The sequence below is a fragment of the Hemitrygon akajei genome, chromosome 14 (assembly GCF_048418815.1).
Source record: "Hemitrygon akajei chromosome 14, sHemAka1.3, whole genome shotgun sequence".
Lineage (NCBI taxonomy): Eukaryota > Metazoa > Chordata > Chondrichthyes > Myliobatiformes > Dasyatidae > Hemitrygon > Hemitrygon akajei.
Window position 1 is genome coordinate 95022788 of NC_133137.1, and position 15353 is coordinate 95038140.

The following is a 15353-nucleotide window of genomic DNA, read 5'->3' on the forward strand; positions in this document are numbered from 1 at the left end:
CAAATATCCGGACCTGTCTCTCAGGTTTTTTTTGCACTGCCTTACTTTCCCTTTTCTATTTTCTAATTATGATTTATAATTTAAATTTTTATTTTATTTACTTCGATTTGTACTCCAGGGAGCGTGAAGCGCAGAATCAAATATCACTGTGATGATTGTGTGCTCTAGTATCAATTGTTTGGTGACAATAAAGTAAAGTAACATCAATAATGGAGAAAACTATGACAGCAATGGAGTTTTAATTCGGAGAAATCGAGATGTTGCATTCTGAAAGGTCATATCAAAGTTGGATTTTCACAGTGAACAACAGGGCTCTAAATATTGCAGAACAGAGGGATCTTGGAATTCAACTGCTTGGTTCCCTGAAAGTAGAGTCACAGGTAGGCAGGCTGGTGAAGAAAGCTTTTGGACATGGCGCCCTTCATAAGTCTGGGCATTAATTATCACCACAGTAGTGTAGCAGTTAGTGCAATGCTATTACTGCTTGGGGTGTTGGAGTTCAGGGTTGAATCCTGGCATCCTCTGAAAGGAGTCTCCTTATGTCTTCCTCATAGAATGTGTGAGTTTTCTTCAGGCCCTCCACTTTCATCCCTCACTCCAAATTCATATGGTTTAATAGGTTAATTGGTCACACCGTTGTAACTGGGCAGTATGGGCTCGTTGGCGCGGAAGAGCTTGTTACCGAGCTGTATCTCTAAATAAATAAAAATAAACAATTGACCAATTGAACACTGAGGTCCAGCAATAGTCATTGTATATTCTACTCCTCCACAAAATGCCCCATTAAGTACTTGGCTCAAGAGACTTTATGGGGTAAATTTGCTTTTCTGGTTCTTTCACAACACAAATCTCAGAGGAATCTGGAAAAGCTGAGTTTGTAGGTCTCCACTGCCAAGCACACTAAGTTTGAGCAGCAGTCAGATAGCTGAATGTGAACTCTGTTGAAATTATTTCAAAGATTTCAAAGTTTGGCATGGTTAAACTTGACATAGCATTAATCAGTTTATTAAATTGCAACGATTGTTCTATTTTGTATCACAGACAAGATCATTACACAGAGAACTTTTAACAATAATGCTTTTAGACATCTAACCTCAGCTATTAACAGCAATACTGCAGCCCTCAGAAGTTACATGAATCAAGGAAAATGAAATCTGTCCATCTGCTAGGGCTTGATCATGTTCCTCAGTACTACTTTGAATGTCATACCTGCTTGATCTATTACAAAGCAAATATAGCTCTATAGATTGGAAAGGATTTTGTGGCAGATGTGTTCATGGTTATTACAAACATTGTGTGAAGTTATTGCAGAAGATCTGTAGTTTTGCTATTCCTTTGCATACAAAAAATACTCTCCAATGTGCTTATGTCTTCAAGAATAGACCACATATAAGCTCAGTGTTGACTCAGAAAAGGGGATATCAGATTGGTGCATTCCATTTCTTCTGAAGCAATTACAGTGGATTCCTGTTATTTGGGACATTTTGACTCAATTAACTGCTGCCCAACTAGCTGAACTTAATGGAAATAATTAAAAAGGTATAAAAACACAAACTAGTATTAACTGAGTGACAATTATGTATTTAAATAGAATACAGAACAAATTAGAACACTACTAATACACTACAGTACTATAAAACTGTATTAGTTCCTAATAGAAGGAATTGTATGCTGTTAGGTTGTTTTGATTGACTGTAAATGAACAAAATCAGCACAGACACCTAGTGCAGATAATGGACTGCCTTCATACAATGTTTTTGACAATTGCATCCTCCAAATCTTCATTGTAACATTCAAGATGATCGTTGATACTTCCAAATTCTTCATAGTTCCCAACTCGTCGAAGAAGTGAAATCATTTCAATTTCACTCCTACCCATTTCTCACACCTCCAAGTCTAAATGCTTGAAACCACAGTAAGCAAAACAGTTCCGAATTGTCTTATGCTTATTTCTCGCCAACTATCAGTGACAAAAATCACTGCTTTTTGAACACAAAGACATCCAAATAATGCTGCTTAAAAATTTATCGCTCTAAGCACGGTGTAGCATCTAATGGCCATGTAAGTACACACAACTAACTTTATAGTTAAAAATTCTTGAGCAACAGTGTCCTGTCCCAATTTGGTGGCATAGTGTACTGAATAAACAAAGGGAACCCCAACTATTTTCTTGATCCATTTTTGTTCTTTAAGAGTGTCCCAAATAGCCTTGTTGAATTATAAGATTATAAGATTAAGATTATAAATGTTGCTGTACATCTATATCAGCCATAAGTAACACGTTTTTGTAACACTAACTAGTGAGAAAATAATTAAGACAGAGCCGGAGTAAACCAAATAGCCCATTGTATGTTTAAAGTAATGATGAGGGTCAGCACTTTGCTACCTGATTACCCCTTGTTCTTTTATACAAAGGACTGATAATCCAAAATTTTCTCTGACTGAATTTCTCTGCAAATTCTTTTGATATTTTACTATGTCAAAATTCTAAATAAATGCAAGTTATCACTGAGTGGGGAGAGGTGACAATTGCTACTTTAAGCACTTCCTTTGGCAAAATATTCAATGCTCTAATAATTTTGTGTGTAAAAGAAATTTATCCTAGAATTATGCAAATTGAACATGTTTATACTGCTAAAATACCATTTTACCACTAAACCTCCTTCTAAAGAAATGAAAGTAGTTTTTGTAGTCTCCAACACACAAAAATTATATGTTCCATGGTTACCTGTTGAGCTTTCTATTTACATAGCACTTGCGTTGGAGATTTTGTATCTTGTAAACTGTTAGAATCAGTCATACTACATGGAAGCAGACTGTTCAGCCCACTCATTGACACCAACCATCAGGTACCCCCTACACTAATTCTGCTTTTCCTTTCACATCCCTATTAACATCTCCAGTTTGCACTAATGCTACCTTTGAGGAAACGTTTGGATGCAAGAACAGATTAAAACATCCAACAGCACTTGAGGTCTTCAAGCTGTAAGGTAGCAGTGCTGAATCCTATGCCATATGCTATCTTGTATGATGAAATCCGTGCATCTATCAGTTTTTTTTTGCTCTGCCTCTGTCTGTCTTCCCCTTTCTACCTCCCTCCCCCTCCCCTCCCCCACCTCTCTTCCCTCCCCTCCTCTTCCCCCTGGCCTCTCTCTTCCCTTCCCCATGCCTCCCTCCTCCCCTCCCCCCTCAGATCTCTTAAATCTCTCCTTTCTTGTATCTGTTAAATTCCAATCACAAGTGAAATTCCAATCCAATTCCAATTATATTTCCCCCTCATCACTTAATTCTCTTCCATCGTGTTGTATACTTTACACCACTTGATGCTACTTATTTGATGATACTTGTATTCTTTTTGTTAGTTTACACATGAAACCAAGTGCGATTACTCATATATACATCACAGTTATTTTGAAATGTTATATACAATCCATTTTTCAAGGTCCTATTTTTGATACAACTGTTTTGCAGCTCAAATAAATGCTAAGTATTGATCATGGCTGTATTAACTGAGTGATCCCAGATCTGGTCAGATCGGACAATTACAGTCACTTAGTTTTGCTTTATTTAACTAAATTGCAAGCTGTTGCTGTCAGTGTTTGATCAGATGCAAAGTATCTGTGTTATTTTGTGAGCATTAACTGTTTCACTGGATTAGGTTTGTAATCTCGAAGGAATAGGCATTTAACATTATTTGATTTTGTGTGCATTTATGTATATCATCTGCATTATGGAATCACTAAAATAAGTTGTTTGTGTCACAGGTGGTTGTTTTTGCCATCTCAGCTGGATCAAGCAGTGATGTCCTTGTCTAGTTCAGCCTGCCCAATGTTACTGACTCTTCGAGACCTATTACTACGGTTGGAGCATGAACTCTGTTATTCACTCTTTAAATCTTTTTGGCAAATGCTTGCTGAGAAGTTGGACTTACTCATCTACCAAGATGTAAGAAGCTCATTTTATTTGAAAGACAAATGAGATGCTATGATTACAGCTTATTTAAACTTGCTTGACTTAATCGAATCATAGGTAATTGAAGGAAGTAATTTTAATCTGTGCTTTAAGATTTCAGGAAAAAAAACAGTTAAGCACTTTGTAAATTGTTTCAGTGACTGCTTCTGAGCCAGGAAGTGTCTGTCACTCAGTGCAGTATTACCAATGAACAATCTATTGAAAGGTCACTCTCGCTCAATGAACCAGGTCATTTGGCTCAAACAGTTTGCTGTAGCCATATATTTCTCATACAAGTAAATAATCCTGTTTTCATCATCATCCAACCTCTTTCATTTCATCAGCCTATCCAATCAAACTTCAATTTTAACATACTGTCTCATGCGTTAATCTTGGAAGTGAAATCTTTTTCCTTAGAGCTTTCCTTTTTATTTAATTATCCTTATCATCAGAAGATTTAAAAAAAAACTGTTTTCATTAACTGAGAAAAACCTTAGTGAAGCCCAGTGCAAACTAGAGAAACAGTACATCATATTGCACTCATGTAGCCTAAAATCCAATAATGTGAACATTAGGTAACATTCCCCTCCAGTGTTTTTACTCCCTCTCCCCTTCCGATCCTCTTCTGACCATGCATTTTGTCCCATCTCTCACCCCACCCATCTTCATCTCTTCTCCCTTTCCAGTTCCACCTACCCACTACATTCTTGCTTATCACCTCCAGTAGCTGTCTCTGACCTTCACCATACTTCATTAACTTCATGTTTTTATTGTCTTTGTCTCCATCTATCCTCCACTGTCACTGTCTCCCAACTCTACCATCCCCCTCCCTCCACTTCCCTTCCTGGGACAAACCTTCCTGTTATCCTTCAACCTTCCTCATTCAACCAGTCACCTTGGGGTCCCATCTCACAACTCCTTCTCTCTTTATACTGGTCATCTCTACTCTTGGTACTGTCGCAAGCATCAATAATTCCTCCTCCAAACCCCTCCTGCCCTCCTCCCCCACATACTGAAATGAAACTCAACCCACTGATTTCCTCCAGCAGATTGTTGCTCCGTATTCCAACATCTGCAGTCTCTTGTGTGTCCAATTTAACTGTGGAAGTAGGCAATTCTCAGGGGCTTTAACCTTTATTTTAAATGAGGCACACATTAATTAGTGATGCTGATTTCAAGCAAAATCATGTCAATGAATGTTTGAATACTTTAAGGAAATGACGAGGAGGTTTGATGAGAGCAGTATGTGTGAAATCCTCTCCATGGGAGTCACAGATTGGATCCGGGTCAGCTGCATGGCAGAAAGCAGAGGGCAGTTGTTGGCAGGTTATTGTGAATGTAATGTTGTTAGCTGGATAATCTATTCCATTCTTGTCATATATATTAATGATTTAGGCTTAACTGTGGGAGACAATAAATATGTTTGCAGACAACTCAAAGACTGGCTGTGTGGGGGTTAACAGGAACAAAATATAAGAGCAGAATGGAAACTGGAATAATAATAATAACTTATAGAGTACTTTTTGTAGAGACAATTTAATTCAATTGTGCTTTACAATGGGATAAGGATTACAATGGGATCCTCGAGCAGGATTATAAAACAAAAGTGTTTCTGTGAAATACTCCATTAAGAGCTTTAAAAACAAGTAGGAGAACTTTAAATCAGTTATAAACGAGACAAGAAGCCAATCAGAGTAGCCAGCACGGGAGTGATAAACTCCCTCATCATGGTTTTAGTTAAAAGTCTAGCAAGGACATTCTGAATGAGCCAAAGTTTGTTAATAGGTTGCTTTAGAAGGCCAGTAAAAAGTGCATTGTAGTAATCTTGTCTATTTGATATAAAAGCATGAATTAGTTTATCAGCTTTATTATGTAATAGAAACTAGCATACCTTCGCAATATTTCTTAAGTATGGAAATGCTGCTCTAGTCACTTTCTTTATGTGGGATTTAAAATTCAAATCTGAATAAAGGGTAACACCTAGGCTTGTACTTCTGATTTTACAAAGGGATCCAAGTTCCCAAGTTTATCAGGAAGTTTGTCTCTTTTGGCTTTGGGACTAACCAAAAGTATTTCAATTTTATCTTCATTTAGTTTTAGGAAATTATTGTTCATCCATTTGTTTATTGCAACCATACAGGAAGTCAGAGGTCGGTCAATTGGTCCTTCAAGCTCCCACTGCAATTTAATATAGCCCTGACAGATCATCTCCAGACCTTGTTTCCTCTTCTGTGTTGGTTAACCCTTAGCTCTCAATTCTCTGATCTTTCAAAATTTGTCTACTGGCTCTATAAATAATCCCAATCATCTGGCTACCACCACCATCTAGGATAAAGAATTCCAGAGATTCGCCAGAGAAGGAAAATTTTAGATTCAACATAGATGTAAATGGTCAAGTCATTCAAGCAACTACATTGCAAATAGATTCACTCCTGAGAAATGTGACAAAGTGCATAACAAGAAAAGGGAATACAGTCGGCCCTCCTTATCTGCGAATTCCGCATACGCGAATTCAACCAACCGCGAATCACGAAAACCCGGAAGTTCTCTTCCAGCACATGCTGTTCGAGCATGTACAGACTTTTTTTCTTGTCATTATTCCCTAAACAATGCACTATAACAACTATTTTACATAGCATTTACATTGTATTAGGTATTATAAGTAATCTAGAGATGATTTAAAGTATACGGGAGGAAGTGTGTGAGTTATCGTGGATCGGGATTGAAAAAAATCGGAAGTTCTCTTACTGAGTAAGTCGGAACAGGTACATCCAGTGTTATTTAGCGTCAGTTAGTCAAACGTTTGTCTTAGTACATAGTATATTATTTACCTTTCTATGCATATAAAACATTTAAGAACGTATGTTTCAGCACTGGTTCGTCCAGTGACAGACCGCTCTCGAGTGCGCTCTCCACCGTGCCGGGTTGATGTGGAGGATCAGAAACCAGAAACCCAATAATTAAACCACTGTGTTGCTTAGTAATAATTGTAGCTTTCATCAGGTCAGAGCCTTTCTCACTTTATCCTTTAAAATTGTTCCGATCGTTGACCAACTTAGCTAATGCTTTTCCAATGACCGATGGCATTTCATCTCTTTCCGATCACTTTATTATTTCCACTTTATTTTCAATCGTGATTGTGATTATTTTCGTGAACAGAAACACTGTGGATTCAGAGCTCTGACGCCGGGTCCTAATGTCCACTACACTGAGACAGTTTGAATAAGGTCTGGAGTTCCAATTGAGACAGTTTGAAGAAGGGACTTGAGCATCTGCGAATTTTGGTACCTGTGTGGGATCCCGGAACCAATCCCTTGCAGATAAGGAAGGCCGACTATACATGGTAAATAGGAAGATCTGAAGACTGGAGCATTCTCAAAGTTTGCAAAATTTAAAAAAAATTTAAAAAGTTAGAAACACTCAGCAGATCAGCTTGCATCTGTGGAAAGATAATAGGTTAATGTTTCAGGTCCAAGAAATAGAGAAAACAAACTTATTTTGCAGTTGCAGATAAGGTGGGATAGGATTACAGAGCAAAGGGAATATCTTTGATAGGGTGAGACCAAACACTTCACTATTGCATTTAAGAGCCAGGGTGCTGAATCAAAAGGACATTAGGACTGCATGTGTCCTTTGTTTCATGGAATCCTGGTTAACCCCTTCCATACCGGATGCAGTGATCCAGATCGACGGGTTTACTGTACACTGCCAGTATAGATCTATAGAGTCTCTCAAAAGCAGAGGTAGAGGACAAGGAAAGCACAAGGGAACCTAAGGGACTGCTTTGAATCATTGGACTGGAGTATATTCAGGGATTCCTCTTCAAACTGGATGAGTATGCTGCAATTATTACCGACTTCATTAAAACCTGTGTGGATGAGTGTGTGCCCACAAAGACTGACTGTACATTCCCAAAACCAAAAGCTGTGGATGAACCAGGAGGTATGTCGTCTGCTGAAGGCTAGATCTGTGGCATTCAAGTCTGGCAACCCAGGCCTGTACCAGAAAACCAGGTATGATTTGCGGAGGTCTATTTCAAGGGCGAAGAGACAATTTTGAAAAAAGGTTTGAGGCAACATCACATGCACGGCAACTCTGGCAGGCTCTGCAAGACAATACTTCCTACAAAGTGAAACCCAATAGAATGAATGGCAGTGATGCTTCACTACCAGATGAACTCAACGCCTTCTATGCACACTTTGAAAGGGAGAACACAACTACAGCTATGAAGATCCCTGCTGCACCTGATGACCCTGTGATCTCTATCTCAGAGGCCTATGTTAGACTGTCTTTAAAGACAGAGATTGAACCCTCACAATGCGGAAGGTCCCAATGGAGTACCTGGTAAGGCTTTGAAAACCTGTACCAACCAACTAGTGGGAGAATTCAAGGACATTTTCAACTTCTCACTGCAATGGGCATAAGTTCCCACTTGCTTCAAAAAGGCAACAATTATACCAGCGCCTAAGAATAATAATGTGGGCTGCCTTAATGACTATTGCCCAGTAGCACTCACATCGACAGTGATGAAATGCTTTGAGGGTTTAGTCATGACTAGACTAAACTCCTGCACCAGCAGGGACCTGGACCCATTGCAATTAGCCTATCACCACAATAGTCACCACAATGGCGGATGCAATCTCAATGGCTCTCCACACAGCTTTAGACCACCTGGACAACACAACACCTACATCAGGATGCTGTTCATTCACTACAGCTCAGCATTTAATACTCACAATCCTGATTGAGAAGTTGCAGAACCTGGGCCTCTGTGCCTCCCTCTGCAATTGGATGCTCGATTTCTTAACCGGAAGACCACAATCTGTGTGGATTGGTGATAACATATCCTCCTTGCTGCCGATCAACACTGGCGCACCTCAGGGGTGTGTGCTTAGTCCACTGCTCCACTCTCTATACACATGACTGTGTGGCTAACCATCGCTCAAATACCATCTATAAATTTGCTGACGTTACAACCATCGTTGGTAGAATCTCAGGTGGTAACAAGAGAACATACAGGAGTGAGATATGCCAACTAGTGGAGTGGTGCTATAGCAACAACCTGGCATTTGTGTTCTTCAGGAAGGGTAAGATGAAGGAACACATACCAATCCTCGTAGAGGGATCAGAAGTGGAGAGTGTGATTTGCTTCAAATTCCTGGGTGTCAAGATCTCTGAGGATCTAACCTGGTCCCAACATATTGATATAGTTATAAAGAAGACAAGACAGCAGCTATATTAAGAGTTTGAAGAGATTTGACATGTCAACAAATACACTCAAAAACTTATACAGTTGTACCATGGCATCCTGAGCATTCTGACAGGCTGCATCACTGTCTGGTCTGGAGGGGCTACTGCACAGGACTGAAAGAAGCTGCAGAAGGTTGTAAATCTAGTCAGCTCCATCTTGGGCACTAGCCTACAAAGTACCCAGGGCATGCCCTTTTCTCACTGTTATCAGTTAGGAGGTACAGAAGCCTGAAGATACACACTCAGCAATTCAGGAACAGCTTCTTCCCTTCTGCCATCCAATTCCTAAATGGACATTGAATCTTTGGACACTAGCTCACTTTTTTTAATAATACAGTATTTCTGTTTTTGCATCTTTTAAAAATCCATTCAGTATATGTAATTGATTTACTTGTTTATTATTATTATTATTATTTATCTTTTTTTCTCTCTGCTAGATTATGTATTGCATTGAACTGTTGCTAGTAACTTAACAAATTTCATGTCACATGCCAGTGATAATAAACCTGATTCTGATTTTGATAGTAGATTATGTTTCTTTATCTGGGTAACGTATGGGACCTGCTCTGTCTGCTAGATTATACAAACAGAAGAAATATTAAGCCAACATAAAGGTAGATATAAATGGTTACTTCTGATAAAAGGCAAGAGCAAGTTACTTTAAGCTGAAAAATATTTGATGTGAAGGCTACAGAACTGGATGATAAACTAGCTAAAAAGACATATAGGATACTGGCTCCTTTTGTCTAAGACATAAAATATAAAAGCAGCTGTTATGCTATTACTGTTTATAATGCCAGTTAGATCCTAGCTTGAAATCTGTGTACGATTCTGGTCACCATGTTACAGGGAAGATGTGATGGCACTGGAGAAGATGCAGAGGGGATTTGCAAAAATGTGACAGGACATGGAAAATTATAGAATTTATGTTTCTTAGAGAAGAATCAAGAAGTTGGGATAGGTTCAGAGAAATTGATAGAAGAGCTAGATAGGAGATGAGGAAAAACCTTTCACTCAGTGACGGTTGGGGTTGTGTATTCACTACCTAAAAGGGTGGTAGAAACAAGCATTAATTACATTTTTTTTAAAAAGTACTTGTGTGTACAAAGAGTTGTGATGTACAGAGCTATTCCTCTGGTGCTTAGTAAGTGGGATTAAGACTATAGCTCTTTTTGGATTAATGCAGACATGATGAAACAAATGGTTGTGATGCATGTTGTAAACTTCCTAATTGTTTCCTTATCATATTCTAACAAAAGCGATTCGTCTTTTTTTTATGCTTCTTGTTCTTTCTGACAAGCATACTGAAATTGTGGTATATTACGGCAACTCTGAATTTAGTAGGCTGTGATCTTACAATACTTTTTATCCCTTGACTCTTAGCTTCGATATTCTAAAGCTTTTGTAAAAAAGAACTAATTATTCAATTAGTATTTCCAGAACTTTACCAAATTGACACAAATCTTCTCTTAACTTCATAGCCATGGCGGTCACAATGTATTTTACAAGTTAATGTACTTAAAGTTACAAGCCTAATAAGCATTGCACCATCATCTTTCCACTCAATTTTCTAATTTGATCCTTTATTGGAGTTGGTAAATTTGTGCTCATTATGTGTGATTTTCAATTATGTTGAGTACTTGTCTTCAATTACAAAGCATTCTTAATGCTATCAGTGAATTGTTTTCAGTTTGTATCAGCAGGAGCTGAGTGAAAAATTCTATTGCTCATCCATTTGATCTCAATTTCAAATTTTGAAAATTAAGTAACTTCTCTTACTGAATGTACAGCCATAGTTTTCAATGGGGGAGTTACATAACTGCCCTCACAAAACTTCAAATGGCTGGAGCCTTATTGACATTTGTTGCAACGTTGACACTTTTTTGTTTTAATTAGTTTATTTTTACAGTGGGCGGCACAGGAGCCCAACTGTTACGCTCATTTACTGTGTCAGCAATCACTAATCGGGGTATGATTTCTGCCACTGTTTGTAAGGAATTTGTACATTCTCCCTGTGGCTTTTTTTCTGGATACTCCAGTTTCTTCCCACATTCCAAAGCTATACAGGTAGGGTTAGTGAGCTTTGTTGTTGCTGGCAGCATGGTGACATAACCTGCTCCCAGCACAATCTTTGGACAGCTTTGGTCATTGACACAAAAAAGTAATTACTTTATTTTTAATTGCACAGGTTATATTGGCAAATCACTTCAATGAAGGTGGAGCAGCACAACTGCAATTTGACATGACACGGAATCTTTTCCCACTGTTTGCTCACTACTGCAAGAGACCAGAAAATTACTTCAAACTGTAAGTGAACTTGAGTGTCAGTTCATTATTTCCTAGCAGTATTGATAATATTGTATGGTATATTTTTGTGTCAAAACCACTCCAATTAAGTCATTGATTTTGCTGTAAGAGGTGAAGAGGATACAGTGGGAATATTGTTTATGTTTCACTGATAGACATTTATTGTTTCTCTTTAATCTAACTTGAGCCACCTTCGTGAACTGTTTTTTTCCTTCTGGTAAAGTATTCCCACACAGCTGTTCAGACATTTGAATGGCAATATATTTCAAAGTCAGAATGATTGGGAACACCCAGTTGTTGGAGTTTCTATGCACATGCTTTCCCCATCCTCCTTGATGGAAGAGACTAAGGGAATAATACTTGCTGCTAGAGTACCTGCAGTAAATTTTGGTGGTGGTACACACTGGAACGTGAATGGGGTGTCAAATATCTATTGATATATTTGAGTGCATTGGCAGGTTTCATTTATTCAGAACAAATAGAGAATATTCTATCATAATCCTATCTTGTGCCTGCAGGTAGTGGCAATTAATTAAAATTCAAAATTCAAGTTTATTGTTGTCACAGGATGCCATGAAAATTAGTTTTTTCTTGTAGCAGTACAATACGAGGACAGTTAACATAAATTACACATAACCTGTGTATGCAAAATAAACAGTACAACATCAGAGCAAAATTGAGAAAGAAAGAAACAAAAATGCAGAGGTAGTGTTGTGTAAACAACCTTTATTTTGCAGGAGGTAAGGCACTTATGTGGATTTTATGTAGTTTATCTAACTTCTGGACATCGGTGATTCCTAGAAAGTTGATGGCAGACAGCTCTGTGATGATATTGATATTAAATGTCAAGGGCAGGTTATTTTGCTGGGAGGTGCCTGGCACTTCCCTGTGATAATATTGATATTAAATGTCAAGGGTAGGTTATTTTAGTGGGTGGTGCCTGGCACTTCCCTGGGTGTAAATGTTACTTGCCACTTCATCAGCCGAGGCAAGACTTAACAAGTGGCCTGCCTGTTGCCTATCAGAGTTGCTGCAAATTGTCCATCGTATGAATGGCCTAGATCTTCTATCTTCCCTGAAACTGAATGTACTTGTGGCAAATGGATTCACATATGTTATCACTGAATGTTGCCTTTTTTTGTTATAATCCTGTTTTCATAATAAATAAATGTTAAGATGAAGATAAGTCTTAGTTATATATTGTGAAGAACTGCTGCAAAGTACATCTTTCCAAAGTAAGAACAATCATTCATTCTTTCTATCAATAGAGCCTTCCCTTATCTAGATATTTCTTTAATTTTTAGTTGATATTATTTCCTTATGTTCTATTCTACTATTGCTTCTCTATATTTGAAAAACATGTAACAGTGTTCCTCCTATTTATACTGAAGGAAAACTCTTTTAAACCAAATAATCGCTATTCTACCATCTGTTCAAGTGCTTCAATATTAATACATATAGAAAAGTTACATTGTCAATTAATGAAGCAGCCAAGTCTTTTTAAGTCGTCAGGTTTCCATCTTTCCATTTTGAGTTCCACTACATTATCTTTTGTTTTGCTAATAGAAGCCTTCCTTAGTGTTTCTTTTGTCAGCCTTATATTTTCTATACACTTTGTGTTTCTGTATTTAATCTTATTATACTTTTTTCTTGGCTTTCATAATTTGTGACTTCTTGATCACCATTAGTTCTATTGCAATTTTAGTTAATTAGAAGACTCCATTAATTGTTTATACCATCTTTTATTGTTCACTTTACTGGTTTCATTTATAGAACATAAACACATGAACAAGGCTGTGACCTGAAGATATTTTCCTTAATTGTAAATTGTGATATCATAATGAAAATCTGTATTAATTGTACTGAATAAGATCAAGACTTATTTTTTTCCCTCTAGGGTGAAAGAAGCTTGTATCATCCTGAATCTAAATGTTGGTTCAGCACTATTATTGAGAGAAGTCCTCCAGACTACTTCTGGTTCCATGACTGGTTCCATCGAACAGCCCACTGCTATTGCAGCTCTGAATGAAATTGGAGTTTATAAACTGGCCCCACAGGATGTTGAGATCCTTTTGAATCTAAGAACAAACTGGCCAAGTTCAGGCAAATGAGTGAACATTTCAAGCTTAATAGTAAAATAACTCTGCCTTTCTCTGCTAATGTGCAGGCTGTGCATTGTAAACAGAAGTAAATTTGTTAAGTAAGTTATGACTCAAATGCCAGCCAAGATTGTTGTCTGAAATTCCATTAAATGTAAAACAATTGTATTAAAACAAAAGGAGAAAATGTATTTAAATGATGGACTAACCTGTGTACATAATTTGTTCATTTTAAACAGTTGTTAGGAATTCGGAGAAAAAAAATTGGCCCTTCAGAATCTATAAAAATGATGGAATATTTTAAAAAACTATTCCAAGATCATTCAAGGCTAAAGAATGTATTCCAGAATAACAAAATGCATGTGAAAAAATATTTTTTTCTTTAAAGTTTATACACAATTATCTTATGGAAGTTAATATTAATAAATAATATGAATAAAAGTTTCTATTGCTGAGGAAGGTTAGTTAGATATGTACCAATTCCACTCTATCATTAACAAGAGAAAATCTGCAGATGTTAGAAATTCAAGTAACACAGAGGGTCTCAGCATTTTGTATGTGTTGCCATTCTATAATTGCTCACTTATAAACTATTTTAGTCAGATTTTCTAATTCAAAGTGAATTTATTATCAAAGTACACAAATGAAATTCCTCCTTTCCAGGCAGCCATGTAACCAAGAAAGAAAAGAAACATGATCACCAACTTCCAAATCTTCCCTTCCTGAATAGAAATGGAACAAGGCGCCAAACCGGGAAATCCCCCCCCCCCCCCCCACCGGCACAAAAACAAAATCAGAACAGGCACATCAACCCCCAAGTCTCCCCCTCCCCCCCCACCACTCCTGCACAAAAAACAAGAAAGATCAGCTAAAAAACACAGAACATAAAAAACCACTAGACTGAAAGAAGTCCACATCCAAATTGCCGAAAACCTGGGCAACACTCTCTGGGTTCAGCAGCAGGCTTTCCCCTCTACTGCAGTATAGCAGAGCGATTTCAGCGATCAAAAGGCAGGCAGCCAGTGCCTACTCTCCGCACTTGCCTCAATACTCCAATCTCCCTCGTCGTTTCAATCGGCGAACAATAGAAGCTTTAATCAACAAAATGGAGTTAAATATGTCCCATCCCACAGCCTGCCCACACAAGGTTCACACAGGCTGCCTCTGCCTCCCAGAATCTTCTCAGAGACTGCAGTGCTAAAGTACCCAAACAATCTCCAAACTTCCACATTCACCTCGATGTTTCAATCTCCTTCATCGCTTTAACCAGCCAAATGGAATCGAACATGAGCTCGCAACCTGCCCACCATGATAGTCACACATACTGCCTCTGCCTCCCAGAATCTCTCTCAAGAGACTGCAGTGGTCTGGTGTACACAGACGATCTCCAAACAGCAAATCACAGACTCCAACTGTTCCAGAATTACATCCGTGACAAAAAACAAATGTAGAGGATATAAAAGAAGTGAATTATATGGTTTTATGATCTAACGTGAGGATGTCAACCGAAGGTGCATTGTTCACAGGCACCAGCTTGACCGGAAGTGCTGAGATTCATTTCTTGCAGGCATTCATATTAAATACAAGCAACACAATAAAATCAAAAAAGACCATACCCAACAGAATGGACAAACAACCAATGTGCAAATAATAACAAAGTAAAATGAAATAATAGATAAGCAATATGAAGAACATGAAGTGGAAAATCCTTGTAAGTGAGACCATAGGTTGTGGGAACAGTTCATT

At 37.9% G+C, this 15353-nt stretch overlaps 1 protein-coding gene across 1 annotated transcript in view; it reads left to right on the plus strand.

Moving 5' to 3' along the window:
- Positions 1–13804, plus strand: part of rint1 (RAD50 interactor 1) — a 51204-nt gene extending 37400 nt beyond the window's left edge. Inside the window, exons 11-13 of the mRNA XM_073066674.1 lie at positions 3765–3945; positions 11390–11508; positions 13406–13804. Coding sequence (XP_072922775.1) covers positions 3765–3945; positions 11390–11508; positions 13406–13619 — 514 coding nt within the window. The 3' untranslated portion in view covers positions 13620–13804. The remainder of the gene's footprint in view (positions 1–3764; positions 3946–11389; positions 11509–13405) is intronic.
- Positions 13805–15353: the final 1549 nt, after the last annotated feature.